Source organism: Megascapheus bottae, chromosome 13 (assembly GCF_031878675.1).
Source record: "Megascapheus bottae isolate mThoBot1 chromosome 13, mThoBot2.hap1, whole genome shotgun sequence".
NCBI classification, from domain to species: Eukaryota; Metazoa; Chordata; class Mammalia; order Rodentia; family Geomyidae; genus Megascapheus; species Megascapheus bottae.
Window position 1 is genome coordinate 23,729,959 of NC_143521.1, and position 27,688 is coordinate 23,757,646.

General features: G+C 33.8%; 1 protein-coding gene across 6 annotated transcripts in view; it reads left to right on the forward strand.

Annotated features, from left to right (window-relative positions):
* The window catches only part of Epha5 (EPH receptor A5), a 286,938-nt gene that overhangs the window by 159,434 nt on the left and 99,816 nt on the right, over nt 1-27,688 (forward strand). For all 6 annotated transcript variants that reach the window (XM_090343502.1, XM_090343504.1, XM_090343505.1 and 3 more), the window contains one exon: nt 26,786-26,910. In XM_090343502.1, the coding sequence (XP_090199628.1) occupies nt 26,786-26,910 (125 nt within the window). The remainder of the gene's footprint in view (nt 1-26,785; nt 26,911-27,688) is intronic.

Below are 27,688 nucleotides of genomic sequence, written 5' to 3' on the forward strand. Positions count from 1 at the left end.
ACAACCGACCAACAAAAAAAAAAAAAAAAAAAAAAAAAGAAAGAAAGAGAGAGAGAGAGAAAGAAAGAAAGAAAGAAAGAAAGAAAGAAAGAAAGAAAGAAAGAAAGAAAGAGCCACTATTATAATACTTAGGGAACTTTCACAATATTATAACAAGTGCAAATCCCTGGGGGGAAAATGCATGCGATCAGATTTGGTACCTTAATGGTGTTACACAAACAATTTCATTGGTAAAAAAAAGTGAAATGAAGAAAAATCATTTAAATGAAAAATAAATGAATAGAGTCACCACACACACACACACACACACACACACACACACACACACACAGTTCAAACTTGGAAGAATAAACCCAAATACTTCTGTTTTCAATAGGGATTTTATCTTCAAAAGTATTTAAAAACATTAAATTTTATATCACCATTAAATTATTCCATTTTGGATTAAGCATCCAAAGCAATAATGTAAAGAAACAAAATTATAACTAACAACTAACAGGGAGAAAATAATTTATACAAGAAGATAATTTTTGAGAATATATAGTGAAAGATACAAACTTTGTTACTTTTTTGTCTTAGTATTCACACTAATATGAACTTGGTCAAGGATTACAGTTTCTTAGGTGAAATTAGAGTCAACTGCCTTGTTCAATTATATGTTATGATGTCTTTATATTGGCTTTGCTTTGATTTTTCTAAAGACAGAATGAACTGGCTAGGAATAGTCAACAAAATGTTGAAATTTTAATAAACAAAATTTCTGTGGCCATTTTTATTTGGGTAACATGGGGCCTAAATTCTGTGCTTGCTCGTTTCTATACAACAGTCAGTTCAAATATGAGATTCTACTACAATGAATAAGGCCATAACTCATCTATGCTTTTACTTCCTGAGATTTAAAGAATGGAATAGAATGTTTTAAGAAAACTTCTAAATTCATATGTGTATATTGACTTTGGAATATTATTGGAGACTCACCCTACTTGTAGAAAGGCATTTCCTTTCCTCTACATATTGCAACACTGTAACTGGAGACTATACTATGTAGCCGTGCATCAGCTGTGATTATGCGTTTTCAGATTACCTTTAAAATTTTTTATTTTCTTCTTCTTAGATGTTCCTAATAATATCTTTATGACATTTTATTACTTCCATTTTTATGGTGAAAAAGGTGAAGTTCAAACATGCAGTCTCCCCAAGGTCTCAAATCTAGTAAATGAGGAAATAGGATTTTGAATAGAGGAATTCTTATTCTATAGCCCTTATGTTCTAAATTGTTACAAAATACTGTACACTGGATACAGCATTTCATTAGCCTGTATCTTGCTTTTTGACATCTTTATACTCACTCTACTTAAACTTGATTCTTCTTTGCACAAGTTTTTTCTGCTGTAAAGTCTGAGCGTCAGTCTAACATAACTATGAGAAAAGAGCAACAACTGTTTGTTCCCACGGTTAAATTTCTGAAATCTTCTGGAATGGTAGGACCTAGAAGTTTCTAGCACTTGTGTGATTTAAAAGAATGCATAGCCAGGAGTTTGGCGTAGTGGTAAGAGTGCTTGCCTAGCGTGCGCTAAGACCTGGGTTCGATTTCTCGGTACCACAGACATAGAAAAAAAAAAAAAGCCGAAAATGGTGCTGTGGCTCAAGTGATAGAGCACTAGCATTGGAAAGCCCAAGAACAGTGCTCAAGTCCCAAGTTTAAAGCCAAGGACTGGCAAAAAAAAGAAGAATGCATGAAGAACTAGGTTCAGTCGTTTCTGCATTATTCAAGGCAGTATTGTTGTAATTTCAAGTACTGGAAATAATGTTGAAATAAAATGTCCTTCAGTAAGTTTATCATTATTGCTTATTTGCACAGTTCTGGGAACTGAATCTAGATTATTTTCATGCATGGTAGGCAATCATTTCACCTTTCAGCTGAAACCCCAGTGATAGGAAATGTACTTTGAACATTTTTTTAATTCATTAAATCATTCTGTATCACATTTTATTGGTTTGTTCATGTTCTGGGGCATAGGTTTACATTTTCCAGATTTATAGGTTTATAATTTCCACAACTTTGAAGTTCTCCCCCCCCCCCACACACACATACACACTTTGGCTCTTTCTGTCGTTGTCTTTCTTTCCTGTGAAGGCACATGTCTCAAGAGTCCACTTTGCTATGTTACAAAGATACATTTATTAAAAACAGATAATAAAACATTCTAAAACTGTTTCTAATGTGCATTTAAATGGTCATATATTGCTTGGGGAAGCACCAGTGCCAGAAAAAATTAATCTTTACTGGATGATAATGACCTATGGTTACATGACAAATTATCACAAATGAAATGAGAAAGACAATGCACTAAAATTGCTTGGGAAGTAGGAGCATTTTAATTTCCTCATGCTTTATTTTTATTAATAATTGACAGTCCACTTGATAAATTATTGCAGTACAATCAAGACAACTTACTTATTTCTGCAGTATGCAGTGGAATACCAACATCTCAATGAGAACAATGATTTAACTTGAAGAAAGCCTTGCTTTGTGAAAGCTGCCTAATGTTTTCAATGAAATAAAATTTAATTGAGTGACAAATTTTGGATCTTCCCTTTGCAAAATTTTCTTTTTTACTGAGAAAAATCATAAATAATTGATTAACTCTTCAAGTTGGACACTGATAATAATTAAATTATGACTTAGTCAATGTTTTTCTTTAGAGTTGTAGTATGATTAAAATACAAACATATTTTTTAATATTGCTATGTTCCTCCTTTGGATATTATCATACATAAAGTATATGAATAAAGTCTGTCAGTTATAGTTACACTTTTTCTCTAACAAATCAGTAAATGACATTTGAAAGGGAATGTTCACACTATCTTGTGAGTCATTAATATTTCAACTTGTTTTCTTTTTTACTTTAAAAGTTTTTTTTCTTGGTGTTTGTAGGGCTTAGACTCTGGGCCTAGACACTGTCCCTGAGCAATTTAGCTCACGGCTACTGCCCTACCTCAGGGCTTGGTCCGCTGTCCCTGAGTTCTTCAGCTCTAGGCTATTGTTCCACCCTTTGAGCCACAGTGCCACTTCTGGTTTTCTAGTAGTTAATTGGAGATAAGAATCTCAAGGTCTTTAGGGTTCAGGCTGCCTTTGAACTGTGATCCTCAGATCTCAGCCTCCTGAGTGTGTAGACTTCCAGGTATGAACCACCATGCCCAGCTTCAGCTTGTTCTTTTCTCTCTACAGTGAATTGAAATTAAGGAGGCTTTGTTATTACGTATTCATGTTTACAGGTTGATATTCTATATTTGTGAAAGGAAATTTCTATTTTAGAGAAAAAATATTTATTTTAAAATAGTAAATCTGGGGCCGGGAGCTTGGCCTAGTGGTAGAGTGCTTGCCTAGTATGCATGAAGGCCCGCGTTCAATTCCTGGGTACCACATACACAGAAAAGAAAAAACAAAAAGCTGGAAGTGGTGCTGAGACTCAAGTGGTAGAGCTTTGTCCTTGAAAAAGTTCAAGAACAGTGTTCAGGCCCTAAGCTCAAGCCCAGGACTGGTAAAATAAATAAATAAATAAAAATAGTAAATATGTAAATTGTTTTTTATTTTTTATTTCTTGCCAGTCCTGGGGCTAGAACTCAGGGCCTGGACACCGTTCTTGGTCTTTCTCAAGGCTAGAGCTCCACCACTGGTGACACAGCAGCCCTTCCAGCTTTTTTCTGTGTATGTGGTAGGAAGGAATCTAACCAGATCTTTGTGCATGCTAAGCAAGCACTCTACCACTAGGCCAAACTCTGGGCCCCCGGTAAATTATTTTTAAATCTTAGTAGTGATAGACATGAAAATAGTTGTTTATTTTTGTGACCACACATTTTGCATAATGTATACTGATGAAAGTACAGCTATTGAAAAATGGAATGAATAATTAAAATTTTCCAATATGTTGTTGGGCTGGATGCTCTTCAGAGGGAAAGGAGATTTGCAGTTGTGCTTGAGATTTACATGTGGTTTTCCTAAAATTGTGAATTGGGAATAGTGCTTTCCCCCTTGAAACACCTAAAAGCAGACACAAAATTGATAGGAATTTTACATGCCATGGGCCTTGTGTTTCCCCTGATTTTTAATATATTATTATTATTTCCATATTTACTATTTTTTTACCTTATAAAGAAAAAGAAACCAATGATGTAAGATGCCATGTTCCTATAAATCAAGAGACAAAAATCATCACATATTTGGCTGCAATAAGCTCATAGAACAATTTAATTTACAAATCTTCACAGTCTTTTTCAGTTATATCTATATGACGAGATTCTTGTGGTCAAAATACCATTATGTTTTATCAAGACCCATTTTGTATGTTATTAAAATAAATGCACATCAATGTGAAAACTAGACTAGCTTATCAAATTTCCTCACTCCTGATTATTTCACATAGCCACAGTTCCTGAGGATTAGGACATGGACATTTCAGAGGTTCCATGATCAGTCAAATAATGTACTTGATCATTAATAATAGATCTGATTTAGTGTGGCTCTGGTTAGAAATCAGCTTTCTTCAGAAGTGGTGCTGTGCCTCAAGGAGTAGAGCACTAGCCTTGAGTTGCAGAGGTTAGGAACAATGCCCAGTCCCAGAGTACAAGTCCCATGACCACCCCCCCCCAGCCCTCCAGAAAGAAAGAAATCAGCTGTCTTTATTTTAATCTTTCATTGACTCTCTCCAAATAGTCACTCAATACTTTCTATGTGCTGTCATATTTCTTGGCATTTGAAGATACTTTAATAAACAAATTATATTAAAATGTTTTCCTTAATGGAATTTAGTCTTGTCAATGGAAAATAAATGCTATTCAAAGTAGCTACTATACATAGTATTTGAATTATCTTAGGATGAAATTGAAAGTAGGAAAGGCGAGGAGAAGAGAGGTTGTGTGACTCTGTGTTTGTGTGTGTGTGTGTGTTTGTTCCTGCATGGGAACATCTGAATGAGTGGATGAATGAGTAAATGAATGACATCCTTGACAATTACCCTTTTATTTTACAAATAGTTTTATTAGAAAATTATAAGTTATGCTCATCTATCAAGCAAAATAAGCACTGTATATTAATTCACAAACCATTAAGTTAATTTCATAGTGCCAAACAGTAGGATAGGATTGGGGGAAAGAGGTGAAAGAATAATAGAGTAGGGAGAATGCAGTAAAAAAGCTAATGTTTATCCTCCAGAATTAAGAGTAAGGAGAGGAAAGTAAGCCTGTGCAAGGAAGGGATGGGTGAGGCTATTGAAAGGGCTGGTATTCATGAACGTATATGGTAGTCATGAAAGGCTTTGTTAAATGGCAGCTCTTTCGTACAAGGACTTAAACATCATTTAAAAATGTTTTGAAAATAGAAATCATGAAGTCATTGCATAAAATTAGTATGTGCATAATTAGCGTGAAAAATACAAGAATTTTGGACAATAAATTGGGACCACAATAAAAATATGTCATGTATTCTGACAATCTAGAACCAGACAGATTGCATCTTTCTCCCATAATTCTTAGTGTATTTAATATTTGTTTAGATATTTGTATTGCTAAATATCAGGAATGACTAAATCTGAGATGCATTTCAATGCTTCATTTCAGTCTTACGAAAAGTTGCGTATATAAGCAAGTTATTATATCCGTTCGCAATTATTTCTCCCATGTGCTGTCACCTACTGAATAGATCCACAGTGATTAGTGTTTTGCTGTTGTTGTTGGTCCTGGGCTTGAACTCTGGGCCTGGGCACTTTCCTTGATCTCTTCAGCTCAAGGCTACCACACTACCCCAAGGGCCATAGCACCACTTCCCATTTTCTAGTGGTTGAGATAAGAGTCTCAAAGACTTTAGTGCCCTGGCTGGCTTTGAACTACGATCTTAGGATCTCAGCCTCCTGAGTAGCTAGGATTTCAGGTGTGAGCCAACACGCCCCACAGTAGTGTTGTTTTAATATAAACATTCAGAAATGTTCCTTATAGAATAAATCAACGAATGACATTCACTGACATTTTAGTTTCAAATTCAGAAAAACTGTATCCAATTGAATTATGAAATCATTTTTAAACACAGTTATTTCGTGGACTGAAATCTGATTCCCTTCATTTATTAATATCAAGTCACCGTGGCTCTTTAGAGACCCCAAATCAAATTTTTCCTGGGTGGAATTACTCCAGAGTGTCCAACTTTCCCCTATTGTTTAGGATTTCCACATTTTAAGCAATCTTGTTATCTCCTCAGTTTTCTCCTAAAATACTTAAAAAATGCATCTCATCATATGTACTATTTTCAAATTCATTATTAAATTCTTTGGCTTGTTATATCAAAATCATTTGTAGGTAATATTTTACCTGATCACAGTGTTTAGATTTTCAATTCTTTTTAAGCTATTGTAAATTATTATCTATTTAGGTTAGGTTAGGTTAATTGAATGCCTTAAAATAAAAGTACCTGATTCTCCTTTGTATTACATTATCAGTTCCTTGAGGCAGATTGCACACATTATCTCCTTCTCTCTTTTTTAATTTTTTTTGTCATGCCAGTCATTTTAAATTGCTTTTGAATAAGAAAGAAAAATCATTGTGTGGAAATAATCTATATATGGGAAAGCTGATTAGTTTTGAAACTTCATCATAATGAATGCACATTTGCCTAATTTCTACTGTATATTTGTGAGACATTATACTTTAGTATGTGCTGAAAGTTACTTTCATATATTTTATAATGCTCTGATGCTACACATTTTTTCTTTGAAAGGCAAAACCTTTTCCAATTGAAACAATGTATAGTTATAATCTTCATGAGTGTGACCTATTTCTTGTGTAATACAAATTGAATAACAAACCATTCATCTTAATTGTTAAATTCAGTAGCCTCTTCAGTAAAATCCCAAATGTGTAAATGAAGGTGTAGGGTGTCAAGCCCTGTAAGTAATTCAGCCTAAATCAGCAGAAGTGACACCAGGCCATGCTGAGAACCAATAGTCCTAGGAAACCAGTGCTGCTGTAATTCTGAAAATTTGAGGGAAATTTCTGATCATCAATTGATCATTCATAGTCAACATGTAGTAGACTTGAAAATGTCTTGCACCAGCTTGATAAAAAAAAAACAATGCACTCCATTATCTTTTTTATGATTTATTACTTAGTAAGGGAAAATGACACAAAAATTATAAATCTTAACTGACATATTTCTATTGCCAGCATACCTGAGACTGAATACTTCAGCTATATCTAAGTCATCTATATGTGACTAGATCAGAGGATTCTGAATTTTATCTGGAGGTTTACTTGAGATGTGTTACTTAGGACTATACTAGCTCCCAAAAGAAAGTTCAGAAATCAATCCGTGTACTATATTGTGACTTTTCAAAGAACAAAACTTCTCCACTAGTCCTGCTAACAGATAGGTAATCTGCATCCTATTTCTTTATCATCTCATTTGTGCATGTCAGATTACACGCTCTACTGCTTAGGTAAATCATTATTCAGTATCAAGTATATTCCATTACCTCCTTGACCTGAGGTTCTTTGCTGACTATATTTCCTAGTTACCTTTTTCCATTACAAGACTAGATTTTGCTGTCTTTTATTATTATACAAAAGGTGTTTCAAATCAGTTTTGGAGTACCATGCATTTTGATCATTGTCGCCCTTTTCTTTGTTCTTCCTTCAACCTTCTATTGTACTATTTTTTTTTGTATTTTATTGTCAGGATAATATATAGAGGGGTTACAGTTACATTTGTCAGGTAGTGGGTACATTACTTCTCACATATTGATACCCCTTCTCTTGTTTTTGTTCCCCTTTCTTTTCCCTTACCCCCTTCCAATCATCTTGGTTTCCCCCTTCCCTTCCCTATTTCAATTTAAAAAAACCTTATAGGCCCACATATTGAAACTTAAAAAAATAGGGGTAATACTTAATGTTTTAAAATGTTTCATATTTGGACCTGCCACTAACAAAGTGTTTCAATTTTGTCTGGTTGCAAAGTTTATCTTCTGTGAATCATGACTTACAGTTTCATAAGCCAGATAGCTTCACTTCTAACCTTTTTGTTTTTCTATATTCATCTTCTCTTTTGTAATATATTTTATTGGATTGGGGAGGGGGAAGTCATGGAGCTTGTACTAAGGGCTTGGCCACAGTCCCTGAACTTTTTTGCTTTAGGCTGGTGCTCCATCACATTGGGCCACAGCTCCACTTTCAATTTTCTGGTGTTAATTGGAGATATGAGTCTCACAGACTTTCCTGCCAGAGCTGGCTTTGAACAGTGCTCCTCAGATCTCAGTCTCTGAGTAAATAGAATTATGGGAGTGAGCCATCACTGGCACCCAATTTTAATGGGACTTTTATATGAAACATGAATGCAAATGAATAACTTGGATATTTTAAAAAGGAGCCTAAGATAAGCTAGGCACTAGTGGTTCATGCCTGTAGAGATCTGAGGATCACAGTTTTAAGCCAGCCCAGGCATAAAAGTCTGTGAGAATGTCCAATTAAACAAAAAAAACCAAAAGTGATGCTGTGGCTCAAAGTGGTAGGGTTCTATCCATAAGCCAAAGAACTCAGGGACAGTGCCCAGTCCCTGAGTTCAAGCCTCATTACATCAAAAAAGAAAGTTAATGTTGCTGAAGTATTATTAACCTGTTATATTTTTAATAAACCATCTTATAAACATATAATAATGAGAGACAATAGGAATAATTCCAAAGCCCTTAAATATTGCACATTTTGATTTATAATATAAATTTTCTGTACTTTTATTATTTTCACTGTGACATATTTTTACTGCTTGTCAACTACCTGTGAATAAGGTAAAAAAGAAGCATCCTAAATAAATGTACAAATAAGCATTATAACACAAATAGTAACAAGACATGACACCCATTAACTGTCTTTGTCATAGGCAAACTTATCTTTGAGTTGTAAGTGAATTTAGTCTTTGTAGTTGGGTATACAGTTGTAATTGTAAATGGTTGCTTTGCAATTAGTGAGGAAAAAATTCAAAATCATAAAATCTGGTGGTATAGCATTTTGCCTGTATGCCAAAAAATATCTCATACTCCAATAAACCAAGAGAAAGGAAATGGTTTCTAAGTAAAAACTTACTCTGGTGGGTTACTAGTTAAACCATTGGTTTTTGTAATGACTCTAGATTAATTTAGGGGAAACTTTTTTCTTCTGATGAGTGTTTGGACATTGATAATGTCAGTTCTGGGCCATACAAAGTTGTCTATATGCACAGATTGCATATTGGCAGCTGAAGAAAAGCATTACATGTCTCTCCCATCCTAGACCAAATGATTTCAATGGCTTCATATGGCTTCAAGGCTGGTCATTCCCCACCTCTGATGGAGACAGAGTATCTCCTCATTTAATGGAAAAGAAAGCTGAGTTGAGGTAACTTGTGTAGTCCTGGAACTTCTAGGAAAAACAGTTATAGAGGAATCCGTACCATTAGCTTCAATCATAAATAATTTTATGTAATATGTCAGTGTGCCCCTTGTCCATACACATTCTTACTGGAGAAATGATTATGATGTGCTTGCATGTGTTCATGTTGAAATCACATCTAACTTATTAAAATATTGTTTTAATAGGAATATTAGTGACTTCCAAATGTTGGCTCCTGAGTTAGTGGCTCTTTCTTTCATTTTATTAGTAACACAGAACAATATTGTATCCTCATGAAACAATATTCATAATATATGTGCTATTTTTATTGCAATGAGATAGCAAATGCACTCATAAGGTCATGAAATTTCAGATATTGGGCAATTTACTTTGATTGGAGGAAAGGTAATAACAATTTTGGGATATATAAATGTGAGTCATGTTTGAAATAGAAAATCATCATGTTTATTGCTAGCAGACTTTTGAAAAATGGTTAACTGTGCAAATCAACTAAAAGCAGTGTGTGCACCTGTGTGTTTGCCTCATATATTTTCATTGCTAATAACTGATATCCCTTGATAAATGTAGAAGATAATCTTACTAAAATAATTGTGTTTTATGCCCCTTTTATGTTGATTAGAATTTTAATTAAGCCTTTCCAAGATCCATTAATTAATTGGTTTTCTTCAATCCTTCCTTTCACAAATTAAGCAACATACAATAGTAGATCATAGTAGGCTTGTTGTGACACACTAATCAGCATTAGCATTTCATCAGTAACTCAGAATGAAGTGTGTGGCTCTTTGTTTTTATTGGTATTCGGTAAATTGGAGAAAATAGATCATACTTGGAAATATGTGGAATTTTATGTGACTATACCTTTCTCTTCTGTAAAGGAATAGGACATTGAAGAACAGGATAAAATAAGATTCAGATAAAAAAATCATAGAAACTGGTGCTATGATAGTGCTTCTTGGAGGCGAGTGACTTGAAAATTGTACTTTATTTGGCTTCCAAGTCTCTAATTTTGGGGGGCTTTCTAACTCTCTAACAAATTTTGCAGGTTATTTAAAACATCATATGTGTAAGAAAAACGAAAAACTTAGGTGCAAATTCATATCTTACACATATTATATTACTTACCCATATTTTCCTTAATAGGATATGAATAGATATTTTTCCCCTATTGCTCAAAAAAAGGGGCAGATTTCTAAGTCATTCAAAAGAAAATTATTCTCCTCACTTGACTGGATGTAAGGAATGCAAAAAGTAAAGGTGAGGCAAGGAAGAAATTTGTTTTAAAAGAACTATGACCATATGAAAATTAACCATGCAAATTTACTTGAAAATAGAAACAGAATGAATAGCCTTGAGTACCCTACATTTTAGCCTAGGCTACATGATGAGGTCCAGGGCAAAACTGAGCTATAAAGGGAGAACTGCCTCAAAATATGAAATAATAGAATATAGTTATATAGATGTCTTATTTTGATATTTGTCTCTTATTGATAACTTCATTAATTAGAAATGTATAATCTGATCCTTTTGAATGTCATATTTAGTTATCACAACCACTTTGAATCAACACTTTATGTATTATTGAATCCATACCTCTAAACCTAGCTAGAGAAAGAGAAAAGGGAATATGAGTATTTTTAGCCTATAGTGAAGATTTTGAATGGTTTCTGTGCTGTATATAGGATTTTGTTTTTGCAAATTTTATCCAAGATAATTTAAGATGTTTTATGGAAAAATAGGTAATTTCAAATATTTAAACATCTTAAAATATATTAAAACATATTGCAGGGACTACTCATTTCCTGAGCTAAAAAATCAAAAAGCCCGTGTTCACACATTAATGAGAGCAGTGTCTTTCCCAGAGGTAAAAAAAAAAAAATCCACCAACACTGCGAGTCAGTATTTTCTGGGTGACAGTGGGTACCTCTGAATAGCCTAAAGTTGGTGCCTGGTATGTTGCTGAAGTATATTTCCAATCTCTGTTATGAAGAGTAAGATTTCAGTGTTCATGCTCTAGGCTTTAGTCAAAATGGGAAAGATATTTTCATGAAATTGTAACAAAAAATGCAGTGCATTACTGGTTTCAATGTTAAAATTCAGGACATTAGAGGAAAGCAGAATTTAAGGCTAGTAGTCAAGAATCAGTTTCCACAGTTATTTTGAGTTTCTTCAGAAATGTGTTCTGTTCTGAAATAAGAATGAAAAAGAAATTAATCTGTTATTTCATTATAATTAAAGGTTGACAGTTATTTGTGTCCAAGAATTTGTTCACTGCTTTAGGTAAGCCAATTGATTAGTAGACTATAATCTGTAATGCTTTTTAGAACTGTCTGGATTTTCAGTTGTTACTGCTATTTTAATCTTATTTTTTTGAGTTTTATCTTCCTTCTTACTAGACCAATTTTGTTAGCTTGTCAATTATTTTATTTTATAAAATAATCAAATTTTTGCTTCACTGACTTATGAGAACCCAAAATATAATAAGTTTCACTTGTCTTCAAGTTGTCAGTTTCTATTTGAATTTATTGGTCTCATTTTTAGCTTTAGAATTAGATTTCATGTTCTAATTTCAATATTAAATTAGGTATATAATGTTTTATGTATATACAGCATACATATAGCTCAAACACTCACACAAATTGTGTATAATATATATTTATAATTAAATATATTATACATACATATTTATTATACATATATGTCAATTACTAATAAAATACAGAATGGGGAAATGCTAAACTATACAGAAAGTTTTTTATATCTATTATCTATTATATATTTATGTGATCTATATTGCTTTTAATATTTCCAGAGGATTAGTTAGAACTAAAAGATCAATAATGTTGTTCACCATTAGATATACTTGTCATTGTAGTATACAAATATGTTAGCATGCATTCACAAAAATAAGTGTAATACTGTAGTTTCATTGTTATATCCTGTTCTCTACCAAAAAGCTAATATTTACATGTAAACAATTATTGAATCTTAATTAGATTAATTGAACCCCGCTCCCCGAATTATTGTTTCTAATGTAAGGAAAACAAGCAAACAAACAGACAAAATTCTTTGAAAACCTCCTCTTTAGTTGTATTACTCTTATGTCCCAACTAAGCCTAAGCATACTTTAAATTATTTTTAGGGCCAAAAGTTTGGACTAGTGGTAGAGTGCTGGTCTAGCATACATGAAAAATCTTGGTACCAAATACACAGAAAAAGCTGGAAATAGTGCTGTGGCTCAAATGGTAGAGGTCTAGCCTTGAGAAAAGTCATGGCTCAGGCCATGAGTTCAAGCTCCGGCACTGGCAAAAAAAATGTGTGTGTGTGTGTGTGTGTGTGTGTGTGTGTGTGTGTGTGTGTGTGTGTATATGAATGAAGCTTTGTTGCCTATTTTGAATACCTTTATCTAATTAATCTATCATTCTTTAATTTTATAGTTTGTTTTAATTCTATAATGAAACATCAATAAATACCTTAAAAACTATAGTATGCTTTGTTTGCTCCTCTTGCTCATTCTCTTTGCCCCTTTTTCATTTCTTTTCTCTCTGTAACTCTGTCATAGACACAAAATCACATGACATTTTTTCTGCCTACAATATTTTTCATTAAGTAACTAATTTCTAGACATTATACATACATTGATTCATAATCATTTCCTTTGTTAAAATTTGCTTCATTCTCCAACTCTGAAAATGCCACTCTACTTACACATTTCAGTGACATAGAATCCTACCATATAGTGTTCTATTGTATAAGCTCATTTACCAATGAGTATGTCTTTCTTAGAAATAATTAATCAATACCCCTGGTATAGAGAAAATCATATTTTATAAATAAATTAAGAATAATTAAATGAATATGTAAAACTGTTTTCTGACCTATCAGAACAGCCTATCCTAAATAGTAATATTTGGCTTCATCCTACATAATATGTAAGTTTTCATACTAAGACGAGCTAACGAAAGTATTTTTAAAGTAATAAACATGTGAAAATAATTAATCACCCATACTCATTGAAATCATTTTAAGCCATGTTGGAAAGTCTGTTATTCTTTTAAATCTATCGCAATTTTATAAAACAAAGATGATGTAACCTAAATGACTTACAAATATATCTTTTGCAGTTAGGATGCTTATACCTATGTGGTCAGGGAAGAAAAAAAAAGGAACAGGAGTCTTTTGCATGATACTGAAAAGATGGTCCTGAATTGGAACAAAATGCTGGCAGAATTGGTCTATTTTTTACTGTTACATCATAGGAAAAGAAGTATTTTATGAGTTGTAACTGTGTAGGATTGCAGTTAACTCTGCCTGTCAGCCCTTCCACAGCTTAAGTAATTAGAGAAGGAAGGGATTGTCAGTTTTATGCCTGAGACTGTACACTCAGGGAAATCATTGTTTTGAAATACAACTTATTTGAATGAATACCGAGGATTTTATGAAAGAACATTAATCTTCTTTGGTCATTTGAATGATGATTACATGGCAGCTATTCAGTTGAGGAAGTCATTGAGCATATTCAGGATCCAATAATGGGGGCAGGGAGAGAGATATATTCTAATTTTATAGGGCAGTTCACTTCTTTCAAACTTGTATTTAAAGTTGACTACACAGAGATTCTGTGTAAGGTTGTGAAATTTAAAAAAAATGATGAACCAGATTTCTCATAGCAATGTTTTTGTTTTATGGCTTCTTCTCTATGGAATAAATAAACATTTGCTCTCCAAAGCAGTGGTTTGAGATATAGCTATTTTTCATGATAAATTGTCTTCAGAATGATTAAAATCTTGTTCATAGCTTTTCCACATAGGCAGCAATATGACCAATTAAATTTTCTCATAAAACAGCAATATTGGAAGGGTTTTATTTGCTATGGATTACATTAAATTAACTTCTTCAATCTGTGATTATCAATACCTTTACTCATTGATAATTAAAATGTGTGTACAATATGAATCTCTTTCTAATTAATGTATAACTCTATTCATATACTGTATTATGAAAGGCAAAAATTAAGCTGTCTTCAAGAATTTGTTTATAACTATTTGCTTATGGCTATACCCAAATTTATGTGGCACATTTAAAATAAAAAAAATCAAAACACTAAAGCTCTAGTGCTTCAAAGAAATTAATTTGATGTTATTAAAATATTAATTTATTGATATCCTATAAAATGTACACCACCAATACAAGCAAAATCAGAAACATTTGCCAAATATAAAGAACTAAACTGCTTCTAAACATATTTCCCTATGTTGCATTAATTTATAAATCCCTAGAAGTACTAAAGTCATGAGATGTAAAGAGTAACTTTACGTTTTGTTAATTATCTTGCAATTCCTCTTCTACTAAGATTTTACTAGAATTAAACATGATCATTCAAATGAAAGGAGATACTATCTGCAATAATAATACTATATAGTTAATTATTTTTTAGTTTCTTAGTTGGTTGTGGAGCTTGAACTCTGGGCCTGGGCATTGTTTCTGAGCTTTTCAGCTCAAGGCTACTGCCCTACCACTGAGCCATAGCGCCACTTCCAGTTTTCTAGTAGTATATTGGACATAAGAGTCTCATGGACTTCAGTGCCTGGGCTGGCTGTGAACAAGATCCTCAGCTCTCAGCCTCCTGAGTAGCTAGGATTATAGGTGGCACCTGGCATTAGTCATGTTCTATATAATGGGCACTGTATTATATATTTAACCTGAACAGCTGAAAGAATGCTTTCTTTATTTTGTACCCAAAATTCAGTCAAAAAATCAGAACTGGATTCTTACTCAAGTGTACAATGTTTTGGTGGTCTCACTTTTCATAGGGAATAGGTTATTATGCTATGTGTCTAAAATAGTTATCCAACCTAATGTAGACTGCTTTGCTGTGCTAGTGCTGAATCCTAAAACAGCTGATTGCTCCCAAAGCTTCTTCTCAGGTTCCCTAGGTAGATAATCCAGAAAGCAGAAGACATGCTCATACCGGTGTTCCGCTGTTACTGACTTACACCACTTGATATTTTTTTTTAAATTAATGTAACTTACTATTGTAACAGCAGTATGAACAATTCCCTGCACCAGATACCCATTGTTGAATAATCTAGAATGGTAACTGTTTTTCTTTTTCTTTTTGGCTTTTTTTCTTTTGCCAGGTCTGGGGCATGAACTCAGAACCTGAACACTATACTTGAGCTTTCTTCAAGCTAGTACTCTACCAGTTGAGCCAGAGCACCACTTCGGGCTTTTTCTGTATATGTGGTACTGAGGAATCTTTGTGCATGTTAGGCAAGCATTCTACCAACCAAACTCCCAGGCCCTGGTTACTGTTTTCTTAACTAGACATCACCTAATATAAATACAGATTTTGTACAGCTAAAACACATCTGTATCTTAAAAGAAGTTGGGGAGCTTTATGTAACTCAGATAAGAAACATTTATGTAAGAATGCCCTTTAAAAAAGCAATGAAAAGCAGACATATCCAAGAGGCACAGTGCTTCCGTCTAGACAAGTTGTAAATAACTAGGACAAACCCCAGGATAGTACAGCCGAGACCTCTTCCACTAGACCGACATTTCAGATTTGCTCTTCTAAAAAGCAGGTCTCTGAGGTATTTGAGGTTTCTAGCATTGTTCTTTGAAAAGAACTGTTGGAGGATATAGTTTGTTCAAACAGGGACTTGAAAGGGTTTCTAACCTGTGAAGTCCACTGTGTAAATGATCGTGATCTGGCGAACTTACTAGAGATCTGAGACTTGACAGTTGTCACTAGAGTGTCAGGAAGTGACTGTGTGAGTACCAGCCAGTCACTTACCCTCCTGTGCGTTGAGGGCTCTTCCTGCCTTAAAGGACATTGCCAAATCAATGTCAGGTCTCTATACTACCCAGAGGCAAAACAAATTGGTTACAGCATTTCTTTTTTTTATATTATCTCTAAGAAAAATACAATGATAATGTTAAAATATAAATTTATTCTACTTTATTGCTTATGGAACTTTAAGATGATAAAATCCAAAGTATTTATGTAGCATGAGGATTATTATGTGTGTATGCGGATATTATGAATTTTTGCATATTTATATGCCCTGTTACACAAACACAAGTGCACACACACACATTTAAACATGCAGAGTTTACATACTCATATGTGAATTTTTTTTTTTTTTGCCAGTCCTGGGCTTGAGCTCAGTGCCTGAGCACTGTCCTTGGACTTTCTCAAGGCTAGAGCTCTACCACTTGACCCTCAGCACCACTTCCGACTTTTTTCTATGTATGTGGTACCGAGGAATCGAACCCGGGTTTTCATGCATGCTAGGCAAGCACTTTAACCACTAGGCCAAACTCCCGGCCCTCATATGTGAAATTTTTATAGCTTAGAAATAACACAAAAACCCTCTGTATTTAGTGGCTTAGTTAGTCATAATACTATAATACAGATTGCATAAGTAAACAAAATTGATTTTCCTGTAATTCTGTATACCGAGACATCCAACATTAAGATATTGATTGATATTGCTCCTGGTTTAGTGACACTGTTTTGTCATCATTTCCTCTGGTGGCCTTTCCTTTGCATATTCCTGTGGAAAGAGATAATTAAATCGGTCTCACTTCCTGTCCTTTCATAAAACAGTAGCTCTATTGGGAGAGTTCCACCAGTGACTTCACCTAAATGGTACTATTTCCTTATTTCCCTATCTTTCTTGCTATAAGAGATAGAACACTAGGGAGAAAGTTCATGATTTCATAAATAGAATTTGGAAATCTTAGTTTTCTCACACTTTTAATGGAATTTGATGTTTTATGGTTTTTTTCTACTTTGTCAATAGTATGGGTTGTGCTTTAGTTACCTAAAACTAAGATGTTTGTCATGTACACTAGTTATTTGGATTTTTCTCTATCAATAGCTGAATTTTTCTCTATCAGTAGCTGTGCCTTTTAAAAAGTAGCATTAATGAGTTGTGTAGGGATTGTTTTGTTTGCACCTATTCAAATGTGCATGCAATACATCTTGATCAGAGTCCAGAGTCTCACATCTCCTTCCCAAGTCTCAACAAGCTTTGTTGTTCAACTTTATCAGTTATTTAAATATCAGTCTATTGAATATCGATGATAGAATTAATATAATAAATAGAATATGAACACTATTATTAGACATTTTAAGACTGGTACCATTTTTTTCTATTATATAATAATAATACATTTACTTCAGTTTGATTTGTAGAAAAAGTCTGGAAACAAGAAGTTTCCAAAATGTCTCACACCAAAATGACAGTGGATTAAACACAGGTCTGGACAGTAAGTGAGGACAGAACTCTCAGCCTTACTTAATTACATGCTTGATAGAACACCAGTGAATCCATCCAGTTTTCCCTAAGTTCATCCCATAATCATATGCATAAGAGGACAAGGAACTGGAACTGGCCACTGAGGCCTTTCTGCCTGCCTGCCTGCCTCTCTCTTCTCTCTTCTCTTCTCTTCTCTTCTCTTCTCTTCTCTTCTCTTCTCTTCTCTTCTCTTCTCTTCTCTTCTCTTCTCTTCTCTCTCTTCTTCTTCTTCTTCTTCTTCTTCTTCTTCTTCTTCTTCTTCTTCTTCTTCTTCTTCTTCTTCTTCTTCTTCTTCTTCTTCTTCTTCTTCCTCCTCCCTCTCTCTCTCTCTCTCTCTCTCTCTCTCTCTCTCTCTCTCTCTCTCTCTCTCTCTCTCTCTCTCTCTCTCTCTCTCTCTCTCTCTCTCTCTCTCTCTCTCTCTCTCTCTCTCTCTCTCTCTCTCTCGTTGTCCTTCTACTGTTTGCCCTCTTTCTGACACGTTAAGAAGCTTTCTGGGGAAGGTATAGTGAACTCCACCAGTCTGCACTGATTTTATACATGCCTATGGTTGGGAGACATGGAACAGTGGTCAAGTGCTTTGCCAATCAAGAGTAAGCCCCTGAGTTCCAGTTGCTAAAAATACTGTGCTAATAACAATATGCTTTGCCTATGCCTGACCTATGCAATATGTTTTGATGTCAAATGTCTATAAAAGTGAAGGAGCAGCAGAACTGGCTGTGAAGGTGACTTAACATATATATAGCTCCAAGATAATGTGTAACATATGGATTAAGTTGTGACAGGACGTATTTGATGAATGGAAGTGTATTTTGTTTGCTATGGACCAATAGAAAATTCAACCTTCTCTGAAGAGAAGAGAGAAATCCTTCAGGGTTTGTAGTTCTTCCTGAAATTTAGGAAATGTACAATACATCTGTCACAATAATGGTTTCATGCATTTCCCATAATTACACACTTTCTGTACAGATTTTACAAAAATTCTAATACTCAATATTGGTCCAGATATCTGACTCTGCTATTGATTTGCCCCTTTCATAAAAAATGTTCCACTCTGAATGAATTAATCTAAATGATTACTTTATAACATTTCATTGAAACAATAAGAATCAACATGCTTTATGTAATAATTCAATATAATTATTTTAATATAGTTCAGAATGCCATATTTTCTAAAGATGGAAGAATTTTTCAAACAATTATCTAAAATACTGAGAGGCAAATAATTCTGTTTTTAAAATATCTAAATAACTATATGACTTAATAATAATATTCAGTGATTCACTTTCTCCTATTGCTGACATAATTTGTTTTAAAAGTGTAAGAAGTATTTTTAACTTTAAACATAATTAATACTTAGTTTTTGGAACTACTTTTAGCACATGTAACTATAAATAAAAATAGGCTAAATATTAGCATATATATAAATATCTATTCTATTTGAATTGTTAAGTGATTCCTTATAGAGAGACATTATGAATCATTAGATTAAACTGATAAGTCAAAATCTGCATTTTATTAATTATCATGGTTCTAAATCATTTATGCAAATACTTGAAAACTTGCACTGAATGTTGACATCTTTAATTCTACTCAGATTCAGTAGGAAAATTTCAAGCAGAGAGTTTGGGATATGAGCTTTTGACTAGTGGAAGGTTCAAAAAGTGATAGTTCTGGTATTTGACAATTCAGTGATAAGAAAAAAATGCAATTGAATAAAAATTGTGTAATGCTTATCTCAGCCATGAAACATGTATTAATTAACTGAAGTGTATATTAAAACTAAGCAGTAGATCAGTGCAAAATATCTGAGGTGCATTTAGAAAATGGTATTACATATGTGAACATACTGAATTATTTAATATTAAAAGTAACAATATAAGATATCACATATCATTTGAATTATAAATACAGTCATGTAAAATTAACCTGGCTTTTAATTCATATCAATCTCTCCCTGCTTTCTTAACCACACATTTAATCTTTATATAGTTATCATTGTGAATTTTTATGTTTTTCCTAATGATTATTTGTAGACTATAACCTAGTGACCAGAAGATTCTAGACAAGCATTCTCATATTTAGTCATGCCCTAAGCCCTTTTATTTTAGTTATTTTCTGAGATACAATTTCATAAACTTAGGGTAGACTTGCATAGAACTCCTATCCTTCTTCCAAGTCCCAAGAAGCAGGAATTACAGGCACACACTATCAGGTCCATCCAGCTCTTAAAAACAAACCTTAGTCTCTTCGCTTACAAACATCCAGTCGAATGGATCCTATACTTCCTTTCCCTAAAATTTCCATTTTAATTTTCTGCCCACAAATTTCCTGACGTAACTCCCTTAAGGATTGTCTTGAAGTCTATAGAGTTAGGGGGTGGCTACTTTGCATTTCTATAACCACCAGCCTTATTGAGCAAGATAAATATATGAAGAAATTCTTACGAGAGGAAAAAATATGAAAAGGTGCATAGATCTCTATATAGGCATACATGTATATATATATATATACAGTTTCACATACAGTTACACTATTATATCTATATTTGTATGTGTAATTCTTAGAAGCAAATTGATTTAAGTGTTTAATAAACCAATGCAGAGAATTCCTCTGGGAACAGTAACTTGAAGAGTCAGATGTGCAGTTTCCATAATAATCTAAGAAGTATGCTGGGCTGGGAGTTTGGCCTAGTGGTAGAGTGCTTGCCTAGCATGCATGAAGACCCGGGTTCGATTCCTTGGTACCACACACATAGAAAAAAGCTGGAAATTGAGAAAGTCCAAGGACAGTGCTCAGGCCCTGAGCTCAAGCCCAGGACTGGCAAAAAAAAAAAAAAAAAAAAAGGATGCAACATTTTGTAATATTGGTATTCTTTTTTGTGACACCTTGATAGTACATATATTCCTTTATAGATAATCCATATTAGGAATATTGATTTCAAGAAATATAATGATTGATTTATCAGAAAATAAGTCATATATAAAGCTCTCTGAAAGAATTTAATTAAATTATACTATTATATGATGATATATTATATTATGATGATATAAAGAAATTTAACGCTGTTTTCAGTACTGAAATTGAGCAAATTCTACTTTTTAAAAAATTTTTCTCAAAAATGTTCTCTGAAGCATATATTTATTTATTTACAATTATTTATATTAGTGAGGCTTGTTTTTCAAGTTCTGAAGCACAGGAATAGATCCATTTCAGTCGATAATCTGAACAAATTGACTTAGTCCTACCTACATTTTTATTTATTCATTAGATATGAATTCATATTTATTCATATATTTATTTGTTCATTACATTGCATTTTTACAATTATGTATATTTATATGTCTTATGTTTCAAGGTCTTTTTTATTGTAATGTATAGAGGGGTTACAGTTATATTCTCTAGATAGTAGATGCATTACTTCTCACACATTGATATCCCTTCTCATGTTTTTGTCCCCATTCCTCTCCCCTAACCCTTCTCCTAATCGTGTTTTCCCTCTTCCCTGTCCTATTTTAAATAAACAAATAATCATGTATACAATATACCAGATAACAAGGTAACATACTGTAACAATATGAGAATAACCAAGGGACAACAAAAGTGATGAGAAACAACATAGTCCATTAAGAACAACAATCACACATTATATGGCACTTGTTAAAAGGTGCTTTTTATTAATGCAGTTTTTAATTGAACTAGTGGTGCATGCATAATACCAACTGCCACGGAAGCATATGCGTTAGTTTTGGATGGATTTTATTTTTTGTTGCAGTGGTTAATTTTCCTCTTTACAAAACCGTGTTTCAAATTTGAGAGGGCCAAGTAGGGATATTCTACTGTGTGTATATGCTACAACCCTAATTTTTCAGCAATAAATTAAAATGCAAGTTTGCAAGAATTTATGATCGGAAGCTTCTAATACCACTGTCTTTTTTTGTTTGTTTTTCTTGCCAGTCCTGGGCTTGAACTCAGGGCCTCGGCACTGTCCTTGGTCTTTCTCAATGCTCAATCTGTCACTTCAGCCACAGTAGTACTTCCAGCTTGTTTCTGTGTATGTGGTACAGAGAAATCAAACCCAAAGCTTTGTGCAGGCAAGGCAAGCATTCTACCACTAGGCCATACTCCTGACCTCCACACTGTCTTTTCAAAGTATAGAGTGAGAAGCAGCAAACATACAAATGAACAAAAAGTAAACACCTTTAATTAACAGTTTCTTCTGAACCTGTTTCTAGACTTCAAGAAATCTAGAAATTTCTACAATGTCATTCTACTCAGTTATTCCATTCCTCTCCTTATGACCATTCAAATGAACAACTGAGATCATACTATAGTTTTATACTATGTCTATTCTTTACTATTATTATTATTATTATTTATTATTATTATTATTATTATTGTATTTTATTGTCAGGGTAATAGATACAGGGTTGGTTTTTTTTGTTTTTTTTTTTGTTTTTTTTTTTGCCAGTCCTGGGCTTGAGCTCAGGGCCTGAGCACTGTCCTTGGACTTTCTCAAGGCTAGAGCTCTACCACTTGAGCCTCACCACCACTTCGGGCTTTTTTCTATGTATGTGGTACCAAGGAATCGAACCCGGGTCTTCATGCATGCTAGGCAAGCACTTTAACCACTAGGCCAAACTCCCGGCCCCATGGATGTCTTGTTGAAAGTTATTTCATTAACTCCAAAGTAAGGTCCCTTTATATATTGAAACTTCCATTATTGGAAATATGTCATAATAAATTGAAACAAATTGTATGATAACTTAATGTTTTTAATTTTTCTAACTAGACAAAGGCAGGTTACTATTTTACACCTTGGTATATTTAAATTTTGTGTTTTTTTTTTCTAACTTACACAATTGTTGTTGTTTTAGAGAATGGAAGCCTAAAATGCAGTTGTCTATTTCTCTATCTTTGTGATTTCTATTTTTCCTCCAAATTAATGTCATGTGAGTATGACTGCAAAACAATCATATGGCTTAAGTCTGATCACAAGAAATATTGTTTAATTGCAATGAGATTATATTTTAATTAATTACTGACACATGTAAGTTTCAATGTTTATGATTTCCTAGTTTTTTCACAAATATGCAAAGCAAACTCCTTTTTTATTTTTATTAAAATGATGCAATTTCTCTATAATTCCTAATAGATAAGCCAGTTTTGTGAAATATTCACTTCAAAGCTTCATTCAGATTATATATCAAACCCCATTCTAGGCTTTAAAGATAGAGTGATTGGAGGATTTTGTCTGAAAGAGCAGATTAAATTTTTATTTGAGGAAGAAACCTTTGAAATACCTTATTCTTTAGTAATGACAAGTACCAGGTGCATATAGCACTGCAATTAATTTCCATGGATACCTAATACCAACTGACAATATAATAGGAATGAGACACTGAACACTGAATAAATATACATATCTATATAATTGTAGTCTGTGTGTTATTAGAGGTGTGAAACATAAAACATGTACATTACATATATCATGTATCATATTATCTTTTTGTTTTATATATTATTTATTTATAGTTTCATTACCAGTCAATTTGCTAGGAACCTGTTGTTCTAGCCAAAATCTTGAGTGAAATTGAGAAAGAACTCTTAGTACTGGTAATCCAAGATCCTTAGAGATTTTTTGCAATTTTCCATTTCTTGCAGCTGACAAGCAGTAACAATCAATAGCTTCTTCTTATGCTAGACGATCTCAGGGACTTGTGTTCCTGGTCCCTTAAGTTTTACAAGTGTCGCAGTTCTTGGACTTGGGATGTTGGAATCTACCTTTAGCATTTGACCACAATAGCCATGTTACAGCTTTCAGTCAAGGATACCAAGATTCTCAACTCTTGATCACCAGAGATTCTGGTCTAGTTCTGGAGTCAGATGTTGGGATCCTCAGTCATTCTGGATTAGCAGTAAAGAGGATCCTAATTTTCTTTCAGCTACCTGCAATTTGCTATCTTTCTTCATCCTTGCCTATCTGAGGGCTCTTGCTTTCGTTTAATTATCTTGATCCTTCCTTATCTCTCTGTAATTTTTTTCCTAGGTATGCCTTTGTAATTCTTCAGCTGTCTCTCCCCACTACTGCAGTTACCTCAGCAACTGCTGTTTTGGGGATGGTAGCTGCTGCCACCCCCAGTATTGCTGCCACTTCTGGCACTGCTTCTTCGGTATGCATAACCAATTCAACATTCTAAAGTAATGGTGAATATCAAAAGTCGGCAAGGAAACACAGCTTCTGAGAAGCCTTTCATTGAAACAAGCTTGGGTCACCTCAGCTAGGCCGCCAGAGGAAGTTTCTGACTAAGGTAGCAGTGGCTATAGTATCATCTAAAATTCATCGACATTGATTTCTTATCATTGTGACATAATTAATGGAAAAATTATTGAAAGGTAAAATTATAATACAGTAACCATTAACAATGAGAGTACTGAACAGCTGTCCCAGTGCCCAAGGACAAGTTAAATCCTTCTGATATATATATATATATAAAATCTCTGTAGCTGCCTCATATTATAAATGTATGTATGTCTATGTAGCTAAACATAGAGCTTCCCTATGCCCCAGAAATTCCACTACTTGGCATTTACCCAACCATCCAGAATCTAGGGCATACTAAATCCACTAGCACAACAATGTTCATTGCAGCATTATTCACCATAGCAAAGATATGGAACCAACCTAGATGTCCCTCAGTTATGAGTGGATCAACAAGTTGTGGTATTTGTTCACAATGGAATTCTATACTGCTGTCAGAAAAAATGACATCGACCTATTTGTTAGGAAATGGAAAGACTTAGAAAAAATCATATTAAGTGAAGTAAGCCAATGGTTCCCCTCATTTGTCATAATCAGTAGAAACCTTGGGCTCTACTAGCAGAGATTTTCAATAGAGCAAAACCTTGATACATAAGGAAATATAGTATGAAGCTAATTGAAAGGACCTCCAGGATATTGAAACAAAAGCCATATAATGAATGATTGTTGTCCTTAATGTACTATGTTGTCTCTCATCTCCTTTGCTGTCCCTTGGTTATCTCATATTGGTATAGTATCTCACTTTGTTATCTGATATATTGAATTTATTTGTATTTGGTTATTTGAAATTTGATAGGGAAGGGGGGAAAACCAAGATGGGTGGGGGGTGTGGGTGGGGGAGGGAAATGGGTACCAAGACATGTGAAAGGGTATCAATGTATGTGAATTAATGCACCTTCTATCTGGCAAATATCGTGTAACCCTTTTACTAATTACAATAAAAAATTACAATAAAAAACAAAAAAAGACATTTAATCTATGTAAGTAAATAGAAAATACATGATTTTTTCAAGTTTATGTGTATAAAAGAACTTAGCAATTAGTTATAAGTAAGGGTTTTTGAAAAAAATCAATTTGCATCTGATGAAATTGTTAGCACAATGAGTGATCACAGAACAAAACAGATTTTATTATTCTATTCTCAAAGATTTAAGACATAAAGTAGGCTATATAAATTAAATAAGTTTTTATAAATTGTGTTTTTATAAATACAAATAACAAATGCTTGATTCTCACACAGGTTATTTTTCTTTACACATAGAGCATTAGCTTCAAGAATAAAAGCATGGGACCCACTTTGTTCAACACAGTTAGGGCTTATGTTTTCTACCACATTCTTTTTTCGTTTTTGTATTGGGGTAGGCTGAATCTGGGACTTGAACTCAAGAGCTAGGTATTATCTCTGAGGTTCTTTTGCTCAAGGCTACTAATTCTGGCTTTTTCTAATTTCTTAGAATTACAATTCTCCTGGACTTTCCCGGCTGGGCAGGCTTTAAACTGTGATCCTCAGATCTCAGACTCCTAAGTAGCTAGGATTATATACCTGAACCACCATCACCTATATTCTTACATTCAATATTTTAAAAGATGAAAAACTGGCACTTGCAGACTTGAAAGAAGGAGACTAAAAGATAGCAAGTTTTAGGTTAGACCATGTCTTAGGTTAAAACTATGTCTTAAAACACAAAGGATTTGGTATTTTATATTAATCAGACATCTGGTTCTTCAGTAGTGGGATGTGTAACTCTTTTAGTTTTCAAATCTCAAAGAAGTTTTTAACAAAATGTAGAGTTATCACACATAATGGAGCCTAGAGCATCTAATCATCTAGTGCCAGAAAGAAAGTGATATAGAAAACTGGCAGACTCATGGTGACAAAGAGATGTCAAAAGTTTTGGACAGGTTGAATAATATAACGAAAATTTTCCTTTTACACTAATGAATAAAAATTCTGTGTGTCCATACTGATATAAAAATGATGAACTAAACTGTGAACCTAAGGAAGAATAATTTTGCATACAGGTAAATTCTGAATCCATTAAGCAGTCATTTCACCTTCAAAATAAATCAGAAATTGCTATTTTTCAAGTAGGGGATGCATGTAGTAATTTACTTCAAAAAGCATGGCATAAAAAGAAGTGGGGGAAAGGCACACACAGAAAAAGAAAACAAAAAGCAAAACAAAACAAAAAGAAAACAAGAACCAACTAGCCAGTAAAACTCCAGTTCTGTTAGCCTAGGATTTGTATTATTTTAGGTATTATGAACAATGCAGGCATGATTTAATATTTGGTATCATTATATTATGATAATATTTTATTCATATTTTTTGTGTTTTCTTGTGCTGTTAATGAGAATATATTTTGGGGAAAATGGTATTTGGCAGTTATGTTGAACATAATCAGCATGTTCAAGCTTAAATCATCAGGCATCTTATGGAATCAAGGTACATCATTGATTAAAATGCAGCATTGTGGTGAATGATTGTATACTATTTAAATAAGCACAGAGATTCTGAGCACTGTTAACAAACTTATATCTGTGAAACACTTTATCGTTTTAACAACTTTCTTTAGACAAAGTAAAATTTTTCCTTCCTACATAAATATTTAATCACTGAGGATTTTTATGGCACTATATAATAAAACAGTCAATGTTCATACTATACAAAATAGGTTGTGATTTTAAGGCCCTATTTGTCATGCTGATCTTTATATTGTATTTTTTACAGCTCCTTCTCCAGTCACAAATGTGAAAAAAGGAAAGATTACAAAAAACAGCATCTCTTTGTCTTGGCAAGAGCCAGATCGTCCCAATGGAATCATCCTGGAATATGAAATTAAGTATTTTGAAAAGGTGAGACTAACAGAATAAGAGCTTTCCTTTCTTCCTTTGCTATCCATGTTAACAATGACAATTATCCCATTTGTAGAAGAGTATGATGCAGTTTTATGTGTAAATCAATGACAATTGATTTTGCAGCCATGATTATGGGGGTTAAATGTGTCCTGGAAACAGTGGATCCACATTCTGCTGCCAGGATACCACTACACAGTCTAACAGTAGCTTAACTAGTTTCCACAGCATTAAAGAATGAAGTTACGAGGCATCTTGTAAGTGTTACAAATCATTAAACTCTTGATCTTCAGCAATAACTAAAGTCTGCTACAAGGAAAGACACACTTACGGGTGAAACCTCAGTACAGTACCCATAATGTTAATGTTAAGGAAGAAGGACAAAGAAGGCCTACTCTTTGTCTCTCTGTCTGTCTGTCTGTCTCTCCCCTCCCTATTTCTGCCTCTCCCTCTCCCTCTTCCTCTCCCTGTCCCCTCTTTCTCTCTTCCCTCCTCCTCCTCCTCCTCCTCCTCCTCCTCCTCCTCCTCCTCCTCCTCCTCCTCCTCCTCCTCCTCCTCCTCCTCCTCCTCCTCCTCCTCCTCCTCCTCCTCCTCCTTCTTCTTCTTCTTCTTCTTCTTCTTCTTCTTCTTCTTCTTCTTCTTCTTCTTCTTCTTCTTCTCCTTCTCCTTCTTCTCCTTCTTCTTCTCCTCCTTCTCCTCCTTCTTCTCCTTCTTCTTCTCCTTCTCCTTCTTCTCCTTCTTCCCCACCCCCTCTCTCTCTCTCTCTCAGACACACACA